At 46.5% G+C, this 22,582-nt stretch overlaps 1 protein-coding gene across 1 annotated transcript in view; it reads left to right on the top strand.

The window, feature by feature from the left end:
* The first annotated feature begins 13,421 nt into the window (after nucleotides 1-13,421).
* PARM1 (prostate androgen-regulated mucin-like protein 1) overlaps nucleotides 13,422-22,582 on the top strand; it is a 54,792-nt gene continuing 45,631 nt past the window's right edge. The window contains exon 1 of the mRNA XM_065404684.1: nucleotides 13,422-13,570. Within this exon, the coding sequence (XP_065260756.1) occupies nucleotides 13,525-13,570 (46 nt within the window). The 5' untranslated portion in view covers nucleotides 13,422-13,524. The remainder of the gene's footprint in view (nucleotides 13,571-22,582) is intronic.

Below are 22,582 nucleotides of genomic sequence, written 5' to 3'. Positions count from 1 at the left end.
TCTGGTAAAAGGTACATTTACAAGTTGAGAAAACAAAGTAAAACTAAGACGCCTTGCCTGGCTTTTTTACTTACAAGTTTGAAATATGAGAGACTTGTTTAGAAAGATGGGGAGAACCTGGATTGATGGCTGGTCCCTCTCAGTCCCAAGAGGGAACAACCCCTTAAAACAAAGAGCACACAAAAAAGCCTTTCCCCCCCCCCCCCCAAGATTTGAAAGTATCTTGTCCCCTTATTGGTCCTTTGGGTCAGGTGTCAGCCAGGTTACCCGAGCTTCTTAACCCTTTACAGGTAAAAGGATTTTGGAGTCTCTGGCCAGGAGGGATTTTAGTACTGTACACAGGAGAACTGTTACCCTTCCCTTTATAGTTATGACAGCTTCCAACCAGGACCCTGCAATTGCAACAGTACTCATTAAAATGCAAGCTTGGTTAGCCAGTTTCTTATAGCCAACGTGCTTTCAAGAGCACCTATAAATAGCAAAAGAGCTGCTGAAAGAGGACTTTGAAGTAAATATGACCCTTGTCTTACCCATTTCTGAAATGACATGACAACCTCAGAAATGCAAATTAAACCAACCTTATAACAGCTGGAGAGAGTGATCCTAAATGGACGGTCAACAGAAAAAGCCCAGGTCCTTCCATGCTTAATAGGATCAGAGACTGAATTGCCACATATGATGGGATTTTATACAAAGAATGTCATGCCACTGTACCTGTGACAAAGTGGGAATGTTCTTAATGTTTTCTCCAAATACTGTGTGGGTGCCTCAGTTTCCTCTATGCCTTTCTTAAGTAGCTAGGTGGTGGGATAAGGGTGTGTGATTGTTGCAGAGCCCTAGAGGGCCAGTGTGATGCTGTCTGCACAGAAAATGGCCTACACCTTGTTTCCTGGCAACTGATGGCCTGGGCCCCTCCCCTGCAAAGGTGCCAACTGAAGGTGTTGGAGCAAAAAGAGATCAGGTGGCCTCCTGGCCCAGGAAAGAGACAAAGGCCAGAGGAGGGGCTGGAGAGTTTCAGTTTGGAGCTGGCTGCGGAAAGAGAGAGAGGCCCAGACCCAGGGCCTGGCCTCCCTGGCCCCAAGATGGATCTGACTGAGGGGTCCTGTACCTACAAGCTCTATGTTCCAGTCATCTAATAAACCTTCTGTTTTACTGGCTGGCTGAGAGTCACGTCTGACTGCAGAGTTGGGGTGCAGGACCCACTGGCTTCCCCAGGAGCCCCGCCTGTGCGGACTCGCTGTGGGAAGCGCATGGTGTGGAAGGGGATGCTAAATGCTCCGAGGTCAGACCCAGGAAGGAGGAAGCTGTGGAAGCTTCTTGCCCTGGAGACAGTCTGCTCAGAGAGAGGAGGCTCCCCCAGAGTCCTGACTGGCTTCGTATGGAGTAGTTCCAGAGCATTGCCCGGCAACTCCGTGACAGTACCACAGGCATGAGGTTAGAAATGTTAAGCATTATCCTCAGTGCCCATCTGGGTATGGAGAAGGGAAGGCAGACAGCTTGAGATGTCTTTCCTGGCCACGCCTTAGTGCTGTTATGGAGTATAAGGGATATAACCTTTTCAAAAGTGCCCAAATGATTTCAGACCCATTGATGTTCCAAGCGTAAAATCTGCGGTAAATACAAGCAGCAATAAGAACAGCTGCAAAGCTGTGAGATTTGTGATCACCTTGGTTCAATATTGACTCGTGGTTTTGAACTAAAAAGGGAAAGATAAGATTACCTCTTTATTAGTGGATTACTACTCATGTGTTTTGGAACTGGACTATCGCACGACACCTGGAATCACAAAGTAACAACACGTGATTTGCAGCTTAGTCACAATGGGCTTCCAGCGAGTTAACAGATAATGGCTCACGAGTCAAGAGCCAGTTCAGCAATTGTGATGCACTGGTTCAGTCACATAATGTCAAGCCCTTACAATGCACAGTCAGCGAGAAAGCGAGGAGAAGCAGGGGAGATAGGGTAAAGAAGTCTATTTTTTTACATGGCCCTTATAGATCCAATGGATCCATCTTCAGCATTATTCGAAATTCATAATACACCTCGCAGTGCTTCACTAGGATCACCAGTTCAGAGACTTATGGCAGAACAAAAAACTTCAGTGCCAACATAAGAACATAAGAACGGCCATACTGGGTCAGACCAAAGGTCCATCCAGCCCAGTATCCTGTTTACCGACAGTGGCCAATGCCAGGTTCCCCAGAGGGAGTGAACCTAACAGGTAATGATCAAGTGATCTCTCTCCTGCCGTCCATCTCCACCCTCTGACAAACAGAGGCTAGGGACACCATTCCTTACCCATCTTGGTTAATAGCCATTAATGGACTTAACCTCCATGAATTTATCCGCTTCTCTTTTAAACCCTATTATAGTCCTAGCCTTCACAACCTCCTCAGGCAAGGAGTTCCACAGGTTGACTGCGCTATGTGAAGAAGAACTTCCTTTTATTTGTTTTAAACCTGCTGCCCATTAATTTCATTTGGTGGCCCCTAGTTCTTCTATTATGGGAACAAGTAAATAACTTTTCCTTATTCACTTTCTCCACATCACTCGTGATTTTATATACCTCTATCATATCCCCCCTTAGTCTCCTCTTTTCCAAGCTGAAGAGTCCTAGCCTCTTTAATCTCTCCTCATATGGGACCCGTTCCAAACCCCTAATCATTTTAGTTGCCCTTTTCTGAACCTTTTCTAATGCCAGTATATCTTTTTTGAGATGAGGAGACCACATCTGTACGCAGCATTCAAGATGTGGGCTTACCATGGATTTATATGAGGGCAATAAGATATTCTCCATCTTATTCTCTATCCCTTTTTTAATGATTTCTAACATCCTGTTTGCTTTTTTAACAAGCATATTGCGCCAAAGACAATGAAGCCTGAAGTAGTTTTAAAAACCCCTATTTGCCAAGAAACTAGATTAGGAACAAATATGACGATACGCTAGTTAAACAGTTATCTCCTTTGCATGAGGGAGATAACGGCAGGCTGCCAGCCACTTTCTATTGAAAATCTAACAAAGTAACAACTGTATCAACTGCAGCAAGATCATACATCATCAGGGCCAGCCTTCCAGAAGGCACCTAAATAAAGCTGACGGATGACACCAGCTCTCTTTCCTGAGAGCAGTAACTGACACCCAACCAGCTACTGACAATGACGGCAAACGAGTTCCAAGTGTCAAGTATCAGAGGGGTAGCCGTGTTAGTCTGAATCTGTAAAAAGCAACAGAGGGTCCTGTGGCACCTTTAAGACTAACAGAAGTATTGGAGCATAAGCTTTTGTGGGTGAATGCCCACTTCATCAGATGCAAGTAATGGAAATTTCCAGAGGCAGGTATAAATCAGTATGGAGATAACAAGGTTAGTTCAATCAGGGAGGGTGAGGTGCTCTGCTAGCAGTTGAGGTGTGACACCAAGGGAGGAGAAACTGCTTCTGTAGTTGGATAGCCATTCACAGTCTTTGTTTAATCCTGATCTGATGGTGTCAAATTTGCAAATGAACTGGAGCTCAGCAGTTTCTCTTTGGAGTCTGGTCCTGAAGTTTTTTTGCTGTAAGATGGCTACCTTTACATCTGCTATTGTGTGTCCAGGGAGGTTGAAGTGTTCTCCTACAGGTTTTTGTATATTGCCATTCCTGATATCTGACTTGTGTCCATTTATCCTCTTGCGTAGTGACTGTCCAGTTTGGCCAATGTACATAGCAGAGGGGCATTGCTGGCACATGATGGCATATATAACATTGGTGGACGTGCAGGTGAATGAGCCGGTGATGTTGTAGCTGATCTGGTTAGGTCCTGTGATGGTGTTGCTGGTGTAGATATGTGGGCAGAGTTGGCATCGAGGTTTGTTGCATGGGTTGGTTCCTGAGTTAGAGTTGTTATGGAGCGGTGCGTGGTTGCTGGTGAGAATATGCTTAAGGTTGGCGGGTTGTCTGTGAGCGAGGACTGGCCTGCCTCCCAAGGTCTGTGAAAGCGAGGGATCATTGTCCAGGATGGGTTGTAGATCACTGATGATGCGTTGGAGAGGTTTAAGCTGAGGACTGTAGGTGATGGCCAGTGGAGTTCTGTTGGTTTCTTTTTTGGGCCTGTCTTGTAGCAGGCGGCTTCTGGGTACACGTCTGGCTCTGTTGATTTGTTTCTTTATTTCCTTGTGTGGGTATCGTAGTTTTGAGAATGCTTGGTGAAGATCTTGTAGGTGTTGGTCTCTGTCTGAGGGGTTGGAGCAGATGCGGTTGTACCTCAGCGCTTGGCTGTAGACGATGGATCGTGTGGTGTGTCCGGGGTGGAAGCTGGAGGCATGAAGGTAGGCGTAGCGGTCGGTGGGTTTTCGGTATAGGGTGGTGTTAACGTGGCCATCGCTTATTTGTACTGTGGTGTCTAGGAAGTGGACCTCCCGTGTAAATTGGTCCAGGCTGAGGTTGATGGTGGGATGGAAGCTGTTGAAATCATGGTGGAATTCTTCCAGGGTCTCCTTCCCATGGGTCCAGATGATGAAGATGTCATCAATGTAGCGTAGGTAGAGAAGGGGCGTGAGTGGACGAGAGCTGAGGAAGCGTTGTTCCAGGTCAGCCATAAAAATGTTGGCATATTGGGGGCCATGCAGGTGCCCATGGCGGTGCCACTGGTCTGGAGGTATATATTGTCACCAAATTTGAAATAATTGTGTGTGAGGATAAAGTCACAGAGCTCAGCAACAAGTTGTGCTGTGTCATCATCAGGGATACTGTTCCTGACAGCTTGTATTCCATCTGTGTGTGGGATGTTTGTGTAGAGAGCCTCTACATCCATGGTGGCTAGGATGGTGTTTTCTGGGAGGTCACCTATGCATTGTAGTTTTCTCAGGAAATCAGTGGTGTCACGGAGATAGCTGGGAGTGCTGGTGGAGTAGGGTCTGAGTAGGGAGTCCACATATCCAGACAGTCCTTCAGTGAGAGTGCCAATGCCCGAGATGATGGGGCGTCCAGGATTTCCAGGTTTGTGGATCTTGGGTAGTAGATAGAATAACCCCGGTCGGGGCTCTAAGGGCATGTTGATTTGTTCCTGTGTTAGTGTAGGGAGTGTCCTGAGTAGATGGTGCAGTTTCTTAGTGTATTCCTCAGTGGGATCTGAGGAAAGTGGCCTGTAGAATTTGGTATTGGAGAGTTGTCTGGCAGCCTCCTTCTGGTAGTCAGACCTATTCATGATGACAACAGCACCTCCTTTATCAGCCTCTTTGATGATAATGTCAGGGTGGTTTCTGAGGCTGTGGATGGCATTGCGTTCTGCACGACTTAGGTTATGAGGCAAGCGATGTTGTTTTTCCACAATTTCTGCCTGTGCACGTCGGCGGAAGCATTCTATGTATAGGTCCAGACTGTCATTTTGACCCTCAGGAGGAGTTCATGTGGAGTTCTTCTTCCTGTGTTGTTGGTGGGAGGGTATCTGTTTATCAGTGCGCTGTTCAGTGTTATCTTGAAAGTATTCTTTGAGTCGGAGGTGGCGAAAGTAGGCTTCCAGCTCACTGCAGAACGGTATCATGTTCGTGGGGGTGCTGGGGCAAAAAGAGTCCCCGAGATAGGACAGACTCTTCTGCTGGGTTGAGTGTGTAGCTGGATAAATTGATGATATTGCTGGGCGAGTTAGGGGTACCCCTGTTGTGGCCCCATGTGGCAGGTAGGATTATAGACAGCTCCAAGTGGTGGATCCACCCCTGGCCATGGCAGAGAGGACTGTTTTGAGAACCAGAGGTGGCCGGGTGCTAAGAAAACCATTGCGGTTCAGAGTGAGTAGTAACAGACTGATGTCCAGAAGGAGAAAATTCCTCTTTTCCTCTCTCAGTAGCCTACCCTAGTCTCCATCCTAGACTCCACTGCTGTGTTTTATTAACTGGCTGCCTTAATTTGTGGTGGAGGTTTTCTATTAAGTTTCATTTGTATTGGAGAAGCAGCAACCACCACTGGAGGGAGTGGACAAGGCCCCCTGCCATGTGATAGGAATTTATTTACCTTTGTAGTCCTCTGATCTAAGGGAGGTGAACATACTAAAGTGAACTGTTTCTCTCTTCTCTGACAGGTGCCATTTTCCAAACGGAACAACGCATTTCAATAACACCATGTTCTACCAGGGCTATTGCTGAGAATGCATTGTACCCTAGTGTCAGATTTTAATTTTTGCTGTAGTTGGCTCTGTGGCATCCATGCCCTTGATTTTAACATATCTTTCAGGGCATCCTCTGCATCAAACATTAATTTCAATTGCACTCAAGCAGCTGCATCAGCATCTCTAAAGCACCTGGCCGCTGAGCAGGTCTTTGTTAAGTTCTTGGAGGGGAAAAAAAACCCCCAAGGAGCACAGTAGTTTGTCATTCCTGGTTTTCATCACTGGTTCCCGAGTACAAGTTTCACTTTAGAAAGAAAAAGATGCCCATGTTTCTACAGGCTTGTCTACACGGAGTAATAATGCATACTTCAGGGTGTGATTTCTAAAGCACGCCCTCACCTTGTGCACTAACTGACCCAGGAATCAGAGGGGTAGCCGTGTTAGTCTGTATCAGCAAAAACAACGAGGAGTCCTTGTGGCACCTTAGAGACTAACACATTTATTTGGGCATAAGCTTTTGTGGGCTAGAACCCACTTCACCAGGAAGACGCTGCTGGTGCAAACTAGAAGCTCCCCAACAGTACTATGCTAGTGCACACTTGGGAACTTCTACTTCACACCAGCCGGGTTTCCCCAGGCCAGTTCACGTGCAGCACATTGGGGTTACTTACACATTACTTTCAAGATAACCCTAAGCCCGATTTCAATAGTGCTGATCACCCAGCTGCTCTCATTGAGGAGAATGGAAGCCTCAGGGTGGGCTCCGCACTTTGAAAATCAGGCCACCTAGGGCCAGATTGTGAACGGTGATGAGCCCCATTGACTATAAATAGTAACAGGATCACTGAGTAAGGAGTTACATAAGGGCCAGGTTGTGGGCGCCTTACCCAGGGAGAGAGAGAGTGTTACTTGCAGGAGTAATCAATGGGGAGGTGCGGGGAAGCCTGGCCAAGCTCTAATGTATTTAGTGCCATCACACTTGAAAGGAGATACGACGCTTGCAAAGCCGTTACCTCCTCTGCATCCCCCCATCCCTACTTCGAACTACTGCTTCAGTCAAAGCTATGGAAGGAGCCAATATTGCCACCCACCCTTCCGACGGCGTCATGCGAGTGTGTGAGGGTTCTGCTGGGGCGAAAGGCAGAAGGAGCCTCGTGGTTTCTGTAGACCTGTTACTGTCCAATGATGGCTCTCTCAGGGTTGGTTTTTACCCCTCTTGCTGGTGAGAGAGTCTCAGCTCCACATCTGTATGCCTGCAAATTGGGCTCTGAGGCCCAGGACACCGGTTGCTGAGAGCCTGAACCATGGACCATTGAAGTTAATAGAAAGATTCCTATTGACTTCAATGGAGGTTGAGTTAGGTCCTCAGGATATGTCTACACTGCAAAGAAAAACCCACAGGGCACAACTCAGAGCCTGGGTCACATGACTTGGGCTCATGGGGCTCAGGCTCTGTAGCCATCTGGGCTCAGGATGAAGCCCCAGCTGTGAGACCCGGCAAGATGGAGTAACACACTGGCATTTTCTGAAAATCCCAGCCAAGCTGTAAACTCGTACAAAACCGTTAATGCGGTATGGAGATGGAGCAGAAGAATCAGGAAAGTGACCATTATTAAAATACATGGAAGGTCCACTGCATGTCTAGAGAGCATTTTTTAAAACAAGGTTAGTAGGTTACACCATCCCTGAGGTACCTTCATTACAGCCCCCTGGTGGTGTACCTGGGGAAAATTGAGGGAAAAAATACCAGTAAAGAGTTGGGGAGGAAAGGGGTTGGTTTGTTTGTTTATTATTCCAAATGCAACTCTAGATCCCCAATTTTGCCATAACAATATTTTGCCATCTATGTTTTTCCATTCTCAAACAGTTAAAAAAGGATGCAAGGTCATTAAGTCTTCCCTAAACAGTGATCCTAAAGGAGGCTTTTTTTTTTTTCTTGTGCTGTCTCCATTCCATAATGCTGTGAAGTGGTGAATGTGGGTTTGAACCCTGGGCTGAGTGGCTTGCTTCCTCCAAGCCATGGGCCAAAGAGTCCAAGCAGAACACACTTCAGTCCTCGTAGCTGCAGAAAAATTCTGGTTATGTGAGGGCTGTATGCAGGGAGGGGAGAATTTACACTGGAGGATAAATAAGAATTTCTTGAAAGTAAATTTAGGGGTGGCACCTGTCCCAAAGTTCATGTTATTGCCCTGACTTTGATGGGTAGTGTGGTACATTGAAAACTGTATGAAAATTGTAAGCGGTCACTTGAAATGCTATGGGGGGGTTTCCTGGTCCTGCTTGCAGGCTTGTGTGCAATCTGAACCTAGCAGCAGTCGGTTCTGTAGACATACAGCTTAAAGTAAGGTAGGGTAGTTTGTGCTTCTCTGTTTCAAGGAACAACCTGCTTTGAATGTCTCTGGTTGTGGGTTCCTGCATGTTATCTTTCTGAATTCTAAAAAATAAAGCAGTATGACATTGCAACCTTCCAGCAAAAGTGTTCATCTAACTTCCCTGTGTGTACGGTGTGAACATTACAGGTAGGTACTCCAAAGAAATAAAGAGTCATGTTTATTTGGTGGCGATACTCAGTCTTCATGTTGTGAGGTTACTAGATCAGCTAGTGATGTGTCAACATGCAGTAATACAACACACTCCTACTGAGCAGGAAGGAGTCAAGCGGAGTAGGTCCCTTGGGGACAACAGCAAAGATAGGAACCCCAAGCATGTGTAATTCCAAGAACATGTTGCTGTTCCCCAGGAAATAATGTATAGTGGAGGCAATGCACAAGCAAGCTAAAACAAACACTACACATCTTATAAAAGTCTCAGAAATAGAGTTGATTTTAATTGTCTCTCTCTTTTGGGATTCCTCTGCTCCAGGGCTGCCCAGAGGGGGGGGGGGGCAAGTGGGGCAATTTGCCCCAGGCCCCCGGCCCCGCAGGGGCCCCCACGAGAATATAGTATTCTATAGTATTGCAACTTTTTTTTATGGAAGGGACCCCCAAAATTGCTTTGCCTCAGGCCCCCTGAATCCTCTGGGTGGCCCTGCTCTGCTCTGCCTCTTGCCCCCATGGGTGTTTTTTTTAGATAATTGTTTCTCATGAAAAAAACTGACTTTCTATTGATCTTAAATGTGTCCTAACAGACAAAGCTATGCGTGTACATTACAGGCAAGATTTTCCATGAGGAATTGCACCATGAACCCTTTTTCCATGGTGCCATTCAGTGGCGAAAGAAGAAGATGCCCATGCTGCAGATAAAAGATCCGCAGTAAAAAAAAGAAAAGAAATCAAAGAAGAATTTTGCTCTGTGACAGCAGATAACATTAAGAAATCTCTTGTATGTGCCCCAGACATTCTAGTTTAAGTTCTCGGCATTGGTTGCACTAGGAGACTATTTGAAACTCGTTGGCACATGTAATTTGTATGCTATCTATATGGAAAGGACTGGAGAGGATAATACATATTGAAACATGGGTATTTACTGGAATTGGGTAGTTAAGATCCTGTCCCTAAGGGCATAGAAATGTATCAAATTATGTATAAACTCTGCACAGACTAGCACTCATTTGGACGTTTGACATTGGAGTCCACCCTCAGCCCTCCAGTTTTCTTTGTAATTTCAGTATTTCCAGAGTGGAGGGAAAAAATTAAAAGTTTTGAGGGGGGAAAATGGAGAGAGGGGAATCTTGAAGATAAGGGATGGGATTTCAAAGAACATTTAGTGCTGTGCTAACTCTGTTCCCATTGAAGTCAATGATAAAACCCCCATTGAGATCAAGGGGAGCAAAGTTTTGAAAGTAAACCTTTAAGTGTATGTTATTCTCTTAGACAGTATCTCTTAAAATAAAGCATTTCAATAAAGCCCAGGGGTCCTATGTGGAATACAATGTCTAGCAGGAAGTACAGTCTTCTACTCTTGTTTCTATGATTTTTTTCACTTAGAAAATATTGTAATAAAACAAAACCACCCTGTAGCTATTCATTTAACACACCGGGGCATGAAAAGTTTCTCTCTTTAGCAGATGTGTGACCATACAAAGTAGCGATGCTCTGGAATAGGCAACTAGTTTGGACCCATCCAGCTGTGGGTACAACCAACAATTGAAATAGCAACACTGTCTTAATGACTCCCCTAACTTTGGAAAATAAGGATAAACATACAAAAATAACCCACTTTTACTGTTGCTATTAGATGAATGTTCAATGTTTCACAGAGATTGCTGCCATCCTGTAACATGCTAGATGTTCAGCCCTGACATCCTGCAGCACAATGCAGGGAAACGTACAATCTTTATGCAAGTTAAATGTTCATAGTGGATAAAAAACAGTGGGGCTTTGCAAAGGGATTATTTTTAGTTGGGCTGAACTATACTGACCAGCAGATGGCAGCCTATAATCAAATATGCATAAGGTGCATGCAGAAGAACCACTGCTACATTTGACTCAACTGTCCTGTAGCTTCTAGGCTTGCTAACAGGGAGTTAACTGTTGCTGAAAGTTTTCCCAACTCTCACATTTCCCCCTGCAAAATCTTTTAGCTAAAGATCCACATTCCCTACATAGTCCACACTTCACACACAGAGAGACATTTCCATAACAGCTCAGGAAAGGGCGGCTCCAAACTTAACAATGGAGCATCTGCCTTAAGTTTGAATTCTTCTAATTGTGTGTGAGCGTGTGCTGCCTTTTAACATTAGAGATTGCTTTCTGTGAACCAAATCTTCAGGTATTTTGCCAGAGCAACCCCCCACGGTTAATATTTCTTTGGCTTCCAGTACAAAATAACCATTCTCCTAAAAAGAACTTACAGCAGAACCGAAGCTAGACAAATTCAGGCTGGAAATAGGGTGGCGTTTTTTAAAAAGTGAGGATAATTAACCATTGGAAAAATGTCCAAGGTTGTGATGGATTCTCCATCATTGGCAATTTTTAAAGCAAGACTGGATTTAAAAAAAAAAACGGTCTAATTCAAACAGGAATTAATTCATGACCTGTGTTATTCTGGGGGTCAGACTAAATGATCACAGTGGTCCCTTCCGGCCTTGGAATCTATGAAAGGCACATTGCAAAATTCTGTAAGCAGTGCCTTAGGAAATAGGCCAGCATAAGCAGGTAACTAAAGCATTCCACCATCTGCAAAGCCCACTAATAAAGACATCTTTGCAATGCACCAATTGGTTGCATACACAATGAAAAATTCCAGCCATTCCATGCCAGAAAAAAATGCTACTTGGTACCTAGTGTGACAGGTTCCCCCCAGGGTGCCACCTAGAACTGCGGTACCACTGAGCCCCCTGACTGACCAGCCTGGGCTCCCTCTCACACTGTACTGGTGGTGGGTTTTGCTCACAAGCTGAGGGTCTAACTGATTGCTATATTTGCTGCAAAGCCCTCCAGCCTGGACTTTCACCAGCACACATACAGGTAGGGACACACGCAGCTGCAGTTACATGCAGGCTCTCCAATCAGCCCCTGCATAGGAATATAACTTAGAGAATTTTTTTTTCACTTCAAGGTCCCAGAAACAAAGGCAAGGTTTTCATCTTGAGGCCAAAAGACCAAAACATCAAGACACTTGATCACGGCCTTGGATAGACCAAGAGACTACCTACACTTGACCAGAGCTCAGTTAAGGCAACTCCCAGTTTCCCAGGTGCACACCTCCCCTCTGGAGTATAAACCCCAACCCCCCTGCTTTGCCTCCAGCATTTATAATGGTGTTAAATATATTAAAAAGTGTTTTTAATTCATAAGGGGGGGTTGCACTCAGAGGCTTGCTTTGTGAAAGGGGTCACCAGTGAAAAAGTTCCAGAACCCCTGTTCTAGTTTCTCAGATAACTTCCTCTTTCTTTCTCGTATTCCTGCTCCTAACCAACAGAGCACAATCATATGCAAATAGAGTGACAACTACCCTGGCAAGATCAATCATCATAATGTTAAATAACATTGGGCTGATAACACTTCTCCGTGGTGTGCCATTTTTAGTATGTATATATATTCGACATAACTTTCCCAACTCAGACCTGCATGGTCCTTTTACTCAAAAATTCTCTAAGCCAGCCATACAGTCTTCTCCTTATCCCTAGTGCAATATGCCTTTCCTCCATAGCATGTCATATGTCTTTTCAATATCTAGAAAGGCAGGTCACATGAAATCCTTGTGCTTCAGACTTTTTTGTATTTCATTTTCTAATTTAGCAATGTTATTAATGGGGCATCTTCCTCTCCTAAAACCACTCTGCACCTTGTCTATAATGCCATTGTTTTCCAAATAGACAACGAATCGTTCATACACCATTCTTTCCATCATTTAACCCAGACAGTACCTACCACTTTACAGCCATCCACTTTTGTGGATAGTTTCCTGGGTTGCATACTGGGATTACTACTGCATGTTTCCATCCTACTGGGATCACGCATTTTTCCCACGTAGCATTAAATAATTCAAAGATAACCTTCAAACTGCTTTCAGAGAGATATTTAAACATTATATTACATATCTTATCTTTACCTGGGGATGTATTCTTGATTATATGAATAGCTTTCTCAAGTTCTTGCATACAAAACCATTCATTCAGTATAGTATCTTCATGTTTACTCCAACTACATATTAGATCATGATTCTCTTCAATTAATTATCTTTTAATAATTAATGGTGGAAAACTTCACTTTGGTTTACTCACCCCTCGGAAAGTTTCTGATAAAACTTCTGCTTTCTCATGATCAAGGGGAGCAGTGGGGGCAAAAAAACTAACTTGTTTCAAGATTGAACTTCATAAGTTTATGGAGGGGATGGTATGACGACACTACCAACAATAGAATGATGTAGCCAATCTGCGACTGCTAGCAGCAAATATCTCCGACAGCTGATGATGGGACACTAGAGAGGGAGGACTCCGAGTCAGTACAGAGAATTCTTTCCTAGGTATCTGGCTGGTGGGTTTTGCTCACATGCTGAGGGTCTAACTGAGAGCTAGATTTGAGGTCAGGAAAGAATTTTCCCTTGGGTCAGATTGGAAGAGACCCTGGGGTGGGGGTGGGGTTGGCTTCCTCTGCAGCATGGAGCACAGGTCACTTTTCAGTCTTTAAAGTCTTTAAATCATGATTACAATAGTAGAGTGTGACTAAGGGGTGCATTTGGTCACAGGGGACGACTGCTAGGGATTACTATACATTAATAAAACATTTCACCCTAAGCATCTGGCGCACTGTCACTTCCTGGAGCCAGTGGTACCATGAAGTTGTCCAGGGAGCCGGTTCCCGCAGCTAGTTCTCAGCCCAGGCTTGTGTTGTCCAGCAGGGGCCGCCGCTCCCCGGGGAAGGTTGGGCGGGGTTTCGCTGCCGGGGCAGGCGGCAGCAGCCTCCGGAGGGGCCGGGCATGGAGCAGACGCGCGGAGGCTGCAGCTGCTGAGTGCGCCCCGCTCTCGCCCGGCTGCTTCTGCCTCTCTCCCGCCGCGGACCATGGTCTGCCCGGCTCGCCTGGCCCTCCTCCTCCTCCTCGCGGCAGGTAAGGGGGCGCCGGGGGCCGAGCGGCGCGGGTCGGTGCCCACCTGCCCGGGGAGCGGCTGCGGGCGAGGGGGGCGTGAGTGGGGCTGCCCCCCGCCAGGGGTGTGGGTACCATTTCTAGGGGGGGGGGGCTGAGAGCCATTGAACCAAACTGCAAACCCTGCATAGAATGGAAACCACGTCAAGCCATCGCTACTTTAGGAAGAAGCTGCAGCACCCCCATTCCCAGCCCCGTGCCCCCCTCCTCCCTCAGGCCCATAGCTTATGGGGAGTGGGACTAGGCTTGCCTGGTATGCCACAGCGAGGAGCTGCAGGGACTCTTCTCCCCCCCCCCCCTTGCCACCCGGGTGTTTTACCCAGACAGTCCGGTTTTTGGCTTCTGTGTCTGGGTGCCATCGCTCATCCCTCGGAAAACTCAGCCCCCTTCCCTTCTCGGCCGGGCCTGGGGCCCGGAGCGAGGAAACCCAGCCGGTGACGCCGGGTGCCAGGGCCTGGCAGCAGGTTGATAACGCCCGTGCCTTGCCCTTCTGATGACCTAAGGGCGGCACTCTAGTCCAGCCACTCGCTTATCTGGGGCTGGGTGTCGTTCAAATAGTGACACACACACTGCAAGCAGGTGACTGGTGTTGATTCGGCACAGTCCAGCTGCAACTCCTTGGACTCCTGGCTGACTCAGCCAAGGTGCTGGGGCCAAGTAGGTGATTGGGCTGCTGAGAGTTTTGTTACCACCAGCTGTGGGTTTTTAGGAAGCTTCGCGGTCCATAATCATAAGTGGAAGCAGCTGGACTGAAGGGGACAGCGGGGAGGCACTTAGAACTGGACTCTGGAGGGGACGGGTTAGGGATGATTGTGACCTGCCTCTGGTGGTCCTGGGAAGTGCTACTGATTATCCCAACTTTATACACTACCTGGTGAGTTCACCTTGCCAATGCAAAGCATACCAGTCGACTTCCCTTTGTTGCATATTCATCTATTAATAAAATCAGAACCCCATAGAGAGTTATACATACTAAGGCCAGAAGGGACTATTGTGATTATCCAGTCTGACCTCCTGTATAACACATGCTATAGAACTCCCCCAAATAATTCCGAATATATCTTTTATAAGCGCATCCAATCTTGATTTACCAATTGTCAGTGATGGAGAATCCACTGCTTCTCTGATGCAACTGCGTTTTAGATGCCTAGAGATCCCTTTTAACATCTGAAATGTGAAACTTGCATGATGACGATAGGATCCGGTTTTAGAGGGGTGATTATTACTTTACCCACACAGCAAGAATGGATTATTACTTACTTGACTGCGGTTTTACAGTTGAGCTTCTGTAATCCATCAGTAAACAATGGGCTATAGTTATACTAGGAAATGAACATTGTAATGGTGAAAACGTAGGTAGGTATGTGACCCATACATCTAGCCATTGCTACTTTAGGAAGAAGCAAAAGTGAAACATATCGTTTGTCTAGTTCAGCATTTGTGGCTTTTTAAAAAAACAACACAAATGTCAGAGAAAAACGCTACAATATACTTTATAATTGCTTCAGTCCGCTTAAAAAAATTTCAGGTTTTCAACCATAGTTAGCAGAAATCTCCCCCATTCATAATAGTTCCCAAAATGTCACATTCTGTTTGCTGATAAAGACGTGTCTGCATTAAAGCTGTCTTCCTATTGGAGGAGTACAGACCCGATTTAAGAAGAAACATTCTGATATTCTTCTGTTACGTAGTTCTACAGCCCTTGCAGTCTGTCCGTGAGAGAGAGTTCTTTTCCTAGCGGTATGATAGTAGTCAGTGTAAAAGGGATGGGGAGGGGGGTGTTTGAAAAACGACCTTGCATGGAACACGAAGACAAAGGGGGGGGGGGAAGAGAGCTAGGTATTAAGCACTAAGTCATATGGCTGAGCGCTGCTGCAGGGTTGTTGTTGTTTTTTTACAGTACTTGCTAGCAGAGATAGGCCTGAACAAAACCGCCCCTGAATTCTGGGGAAGTAAAGTCCAACCACAAAGTTTACGATTGGAGCCATTCTGAGAACGCTGCCAGACACTGCTGTTCAGACCCTTCCCTATTAACTGGTGCTGGGTGGGTCCGCCTCAGCTTGGATTTCCCCATCCCTTTCACACAGGTGCCTCTGTGACGCTGCTGACCCAAGCCTTTCGTCGCCCCTTCGCCCTAGACTTGGCAGAGCCCTTGCTGTGCAGCTGGAGTCAGGGCCAGGTGACTGGAGGAGTGAGCGGTGGGTGGGAATGCACCATCTCAATCCCTGTAGGGACCTTGCCAGAAAAAGAAACGTAGCTCAGCTCCAGGCAGTTTTCCCCCAGCCCCCACACCCTTTCTGCACAGCCATCCTGGGGCTAGCAGCAGCCAAGTGGAGTTCCTGTTAACATAGCCCCAGTGAAGCTAAGCTGCTATGGAGCAGGTGAGCCATCAGAATCAGGGGTCACCTAAAAAGGAACACCTCTGTCCTAATAAGGTTACTGGACACCTTGTGCAGTACTTAATGTTTTTACAGTGGCTTGAGACACTCCAGTAAGTCTCAACAGTCCCGTGAAGCAGATAGGTCTGACTTACCAGTACTACAATTATTTGTGTGGCACCATAAACGTATATGGTGCTTTACAGCAGACTAAGGGCCATACTCTGCCTCCGTAGCAGTCAATAGGAGCAGGACAGGGCCTCATGACACATTTACCATCTTGGAGGGGAAGAATGCGGTCGCCTTTTGTTCCACCACCACTGTCTCCCCTCTGCTGAGTGGAAGTTGGCATCAAAGCCTTGTAGGTCAGCTCCCCAGTGAAGGAGAAATCAGTGCCACTGAGTCATGAGCTGAAATCCCTGGAAGAAAGGATTGCCTGCATGCTGCCTGATCACCTCTGTTCCAAGACAGGTGCATATGTGTAAATTACATGCACACAAAAAACTATGTTAAGAGAACCTTAAGGGTACAGTGTCGAGCACTCAAAAGTCAGGAAATCCCACGGGACCCTTGTCTCATTCAGCGCACATAATGGATAGCATTCACTCACAACTATTCTCTATTTTGTTTTCTCCTTGTTCACTGTGTGGCCCCAGGCCTTAATTTATTGCATCATCATTGCTCTGAAGCCAGTTCTTAATTTACACATGGGCTTTTCTATGGTGCTTATCTCTACAGAGCTTCATAAATATTAATCAGTTTTTAAAACAGCCGTGTGATATGAGGGGGTATCTTCCCCATTTTATACATGGGAATCAGAGACACGATTTAAGGTCAAAACTATCCGCTAACTTTGGGTGCCCAGTTTCAGGTGCCTAGGACCTGATTTTTCAGAGAATGTAGCATTATACAGCACTTTATAGGTTCAAAGCACAGCTCCCATTGACTGTGGTTGCTCAGCAATGTTCCCTCTAATTTTTTTACATGTATGTGCGGAATGAATTTTGTTATGTGCACCGATATGGAGGTGATGTGTGGTGGGGGTAGGGCCGAGGGGTTTGGCGTGTGGGAGGGGGCTCAGGGCTGGGGCAGATGGTTGGAGTGCGGGGGGGGGGGTGACGGCACTGGCTGGGAGTGCGGGCTCTGGGGTGGGGCTGGGGATGAGGGGATTGGGGTGCAGGCTGCCCCAGGGAGAGAGGACTCCCTCCAGCCCTCTCTCGCCGCAGCAGCCCTAGGCTGGGGGAGAGCATCTCTCTCCGCTGGTGCAGCTCTGGGGCTGGGGGCCAGGGGAGAGGCGCCTCTACCCGGCTGCAGCAGCTCCGGGGCCAGGGGAGAGGTGCCTGTCCCCAGCCGCGGCAGCTATGGGGGAGAGACGCCTCTCCCCCCCACGCAGCCCTTGATAGCCTGCTGCGCGGCCGCACAGCTTAGAGGGAACTTAGTTGCTCAGCACTTTAATCAGACCCCAGAATCTCAAGTGCTCCCTTGTACAGTCACGCCTCCGAGCAAAGTTACTCCAGGCAATGTCCACTGACTCCCTAGATGCCTTTGATGAACAGTGGGCACTGTCAGGGGCTCTCTGCAAAATGTCCCCTTGTGTTCACCTGCTTTTTGCCCTGTGACCTTCATTCCTGTCTCAGTTTTTTCACTTGTCCTCCATAGTTGCTTGTAGCCCTGGTCCACTGGCCCCTTCCCCCAGCCAAGGGAGGGCCTTTAGCTATAGGCAGACTTAGGCCAACTGTTTTCCCTGGACCTACTCTAGGTTCTGGAGTAACTGAGAGAAGTAGTAGGTTGTTACCTTCTGTATGGACCAGAGGGGGATGAGATAGTTTCACAGATATTTGCTGACAGCAAAGGAGTGGTGAGACTCAGGGATCTTGGGTTCCATTCCTGGCTCTGAAGGGAAGTGTGCTGATTAATGTGCTGAGCAATGGATTCTTCTGTCCATTCCCCCCAAGCTTGACCTTTTTTGCCCCGTCCCCTCCTACCTGTCTCTGTCATGTCATCCCTGCTGTCTCATCCCATCCCAGTCACCTAGCCAGTAGCAGTCTCCGCCCCACTCAGCCTTCTCATCTGCATCCTTGCCCAGCCATTCCTGCATCTTCCACCCCCTACTCTATTTTTTTCCAGTCTCTATGACCAGCCAGTCCCAGTCTCAGACTTTCCTGCCCCAGGCACCTACTTTCAATCTGCTCCCCCTGCCCCTCGAAGTCCAGCTCTTGTCCCCTCTACATTCAAATCAAACAGCTTCTTCCTCCATGCTGCCTGGGGGGAGGTTGGGAAGTCCTTGAGAGCACAGGAGAGATTCTCCCTCCTCTCAGTACAAGTGCTTGGAGCCTGCTGCGGGAGGGACGGCAAAGCAGGTGCCTGCCCTCTAGCCCTTCAACACAAGGACACAGTATACATTTGTCAGGTTGTAGTGAAAAGGGCAAAGCATCCTTGCCCAGTCCTTATGCAAGGGCTTTTGCATTTTTACCCCACTGGTGAGTGTCGTGTGGAGACAGCCAGAAGAGTCAGAATATTTAACATTTAACCATAGAAGTGGTCTGATCCTGCTAATGCTTTTGCATCTGAGCAGCGTCACAGATGGGGGAGTTCCATTGACTTCCATGGGACCCTCCTGTCTGTAAAGCTACTCATGTGCAGAAGCATTGGCAGGATCAATCCCACAGTGTGACATTTCCACACAATACCGACATTAGTTAATCCTCAGTGTTCCGGTGAGCTGGGGGAGTATTATCCACATTTCACTGATAATGTCCTGGCTTTTACAAAGCCTTTATTTGAAGTGAAGTTATGGTATGATGTATAGATTTGCCCAACCCCTAAAAGTCAGGACAAAAAACTTTGCTATTGTTCCCAGCAGGCAGATAGTAACAGAAAATGGCTGTAGAGTTTAAAGCAAAGGACCATTTTACAGGGGATAGGCAGCCCCCTTATTAGTGACTGCTGAGACTGGAAATTCAGCCCGAAAGTTACACAGCTCAGTTTCAAACGTGGTTGCTACTTGGGTGGTGTTTTTATCAATTCTTCCCTGCTGCACAAAAACACTTAGTAATTCAGTCAAGCCAAGCTTGCTAATTCAGAAACCCAGTAATTTTTTCAAACATCAGTCTCCCCGCACTGCTCAAAGAGGACAACAGCTTTCAGTGTTGTACTAAGACTTCAGTACATTTACCAAATACGCTACAATGATTCACACTTCATATTAAGGGTACATATAGTTTTATAAAGGGTTTAAGGATTAGATATCTAATGGTTAATAGGTAAAAGTCCAACAGATTGCTTATAACCATGTCGAACCTTCTACTGACATGCTTACAGCTATCTATAACACGTACTGCTCATGTCTGACATGCTTATAACATATATTAATCATTAACCCTTTTAAAGACGGTTTATAAAAGTACACTTAATATAAAGTGTGACCAAGTACATTGTCAAAAAAAGTGAACAAGTCCAGCTTGTGAGGAAATACTTCGTCGGGGTTAATACTGTATTTGTTTACTTGCAAAATTCAGTATGCAAGTATAAAGCAGAACCTCAGCTCTGGTTCATGGAGCGTGTAGACTTGTGTGCCTTTTCCGTGCGGAAGGATATGGGAACTCTAAATACTGTCTGCATGGGTTTTATAATACAATAGCTGCAGAATCTGTAAACGGTATTGACTTTTATATACATAGATAATTGCGAGCCTCTAACTTTGTTTCTAGGCATAGTCAAAGCTAGCATTAAAAAAATATTTAGTGTTAAATTTTGGCTGCTTCTCCACACCACAGCACTAACATGAATGCAACAATTCGCTATAACTTCTCAGTGGAATGTCCTGTCAGATGTTGGCTTTGATGTCGCAAGTGTCCACCCCTGTGGTGGTGTGGCACTACTTTGGAACAAACACTTACTCACTGGTACTACTTCCACCAAACTTAGCAAGGTCAAGGAAGAACCACATTTGTAGTCATTTCTAACTCAAAACTTAGAGTTGAGTGGAACTTGATGAAATCTGAAAGCCAGCAGCAACTGTGCACCGCATATTTTGAACCCGTTGTATTTGTGTTTACATATGTTCACATAATTGTAGGTAGATTTACAAACATTTCTGTCAGAGGTGCAGCAGTGCCTAATTAAGGTTGTACAATTGTTTCCATTCTAAGGTTTCATTTTTAGTTGCTTGTAACTTTTTCAGTCTCTGTTTTAAATTTGGCAGGTTTGTTCTCAGTCCAGGAGTGAACTTCGTTTGGAAAGCTTAAGCCCAAATAATTAATTGGTTGCTGCTGCCGCTGTCACTTTTGTTTTTGAGAACGAGAAAAATTGGGGCAGGGGAAGAATACACATTTCTCATTCCTCCAAAAAAAAAAAAATTTTTTCAGAAGAGATCTTTTTTAAAAGTGGCAGGGACAGAAGCTTGATATTTTGTCAGGGAAATGGACAGAAATGTGCTTTTTGGGAGTTATTTAAAAATCAAATAGATTGATGGGAGTACCCCTTCATCCCTCAGCATGTATTCATTCTGTCAGTTACTCAATCAAACAGTGTTTTCAACTCTTGGTTTACAAAATGGGCAGGCAGCCTGGTAGGCATTTGTCAACCTTGCCACCAACTGCATCTGGCTCCAAACTGTCTAATTGATTTATTCAACCATGCACTTTACACTTGTTGAGTAGAAGGGGAAGTATCTGAGAAACAGGTTCATGGAAGGAAGGCATCGATCATCAAAGGGCTGCTGGGTCAGGCAGATCACTTCCTCCACTCTCAATACTTCCCCACCATGATCCACTTTTCAAAGATGGGTGGTTGCAGGATACACTAGTCTGCAGCTGCTATAATCCAGGCAGCCAGGAGAGGATGCAATGTTCTACTGGATGTGGTCTACCCCTACAAGTGCCACAGCGGAGTCAATAGGTCCTTTCTTGATGTTTGGCTTCATTTAGTTACACCCAGTGGGATTAGAGTCACGTTCAGAGAGTTGGGCTTTTAACCCCAAGAGCGACTGTAGGCTCTCCAGCTATCCCACTTCAGCATTGGTCCTGTGAGACCTTATGCAGAATATAACCCATAGCAAAAGATTGCAGCGTTCTCACACTCATGAGAGGCGGTTGTGTGAGAGTATGGGTAAAGTTAAGTGCAGGGATCGCTCCATGCACTGAATAGAGGGAATTCTCAGGCCCTTTGCATGCCTTCTTCCATCCTGGTGAAAATGCAGGGTAAGAGAGAGCTGAGTGTGGGCAGAGATAGGAGCCTCTGGTCTTCAGTACCGTCCTCCTGCAAATGGAAGCACTTAGCGATACACTCCTGCTTGGCCTCACTCCAAACTAGGCAAGGGTAACTTGGAAGGTGTGCTACAGCACTCTTGCCACAATACCGGGACCCCTTCTGCTCCCTTTTCCTGCTATTTGCGATGCACCTTGTCCTTATATTTGTAACATAACACACACGCCATGTACGGGAGCAGGCCCTTCATAAAAGGGGGTTCAGCTGGCTACGGAGCCAAATCCTGCTCCCCTTCTGCAAGTATCGTATCCAGTGCCTTCACTAGAAGTGCTCTAGCAAAGCCGCCAGGTTTGGCTTGTTGTTATTCTGTCGGCAGTACGCAACCACGTTACTAATGGGCACTCCTCCTTGTGACCTGTATCAAGATGTCGGAACAGATTCCTTTGGGTAAGTTAGAGGTTTCCTGGCCTAATCACATCTATATTCTACCCTTAGGTTTAAGCAATGCTGCTTGTTCTCCGAGCTGGGTGCTTCTCCCTCTGCTCCTCGTTTTCTCTGTGCTACAAGCGTTGACTTAGACAGGCTCAGTGGGGCTTGGCCAGCTCCGATGCTTTCCCACTGGCTGCGTTTTGTGCTCCAGAATCAAAACTCGCTTCTTTGCAAAGAAATGAATCTCTTTAACCTGAACGGGCGCCAAGATAACCTCCAAAATATGAAACAAGCTCAGTTCAGCGACCTTTGCCTGTTACACTAATGCCGACTACCCCAGTCCATGACAATAAGGGGTTGACTCTGAAGCCCAGAGATTATAACGTAGAAGTCAGTGTTGTTAATTCATTGCCGATAAACGCATACAGGGAGGATCGTGTTACGAAAAGCTGTCCCTTCTACTGAGTGTGCTGTCATTTTGTGTGTCAGTGAAGTGGGAGGAGTATGAGCGCCACCCTTTTAATTTTCAATTCAGCGCCTGGGTAACGGGAGTCACTGGAGAAGCAGGCCAGCCTGTTGCTGCCTATGCTGTCTGAAATCTGTTCAGAACCACGTTGCCTATCGCTGCCACCAATCAGGATTCCAGGATGACACTGTGGTTGCTGTTCTCACGCACTGAAACTGTGGGTGGTTTATGAGAATCAAATGTAGGTCAGCAAAATAAACCCAGCTGGCTAGCTCCACTCGGGGCTCAATTCTGCTTCCACTGAAGTCAATGGGAGTTTTGCCGTCCACTGCCTTGGGAGCAGGATCAAGCTCCCTGTTTGTTTTTTAAGTGCTCTAAATCCACTGCTCAGTTAATTGCATCCCACATTGCTAGAGCTAAGCCTAGGGAAAGACAACCTGGGGATGGGCTCTAACCATGAAGCAGTGGTGGGCAACCTGCGGCTCCCGGGCCGCA

The sequence above is a fragment of the Emys orbicularis genome, chromosome 5 (assembly GCF_028017835.1).
Source record: "Emys orbicularis isolate rEmyOrb1 chromosome 5, rEmyOrb1.hap1, whole genome shotgun sequence".
NCBI lineage: Eukaryota > Metazoa > Chordata > Testudines > Emydidae > Emys > Emys orbicularis.
The sequence above is the reverse complement of the archived record's forward strand: the minus strand, read 5'-3'. Positions and strand labels throughout refer to the sequence as shown.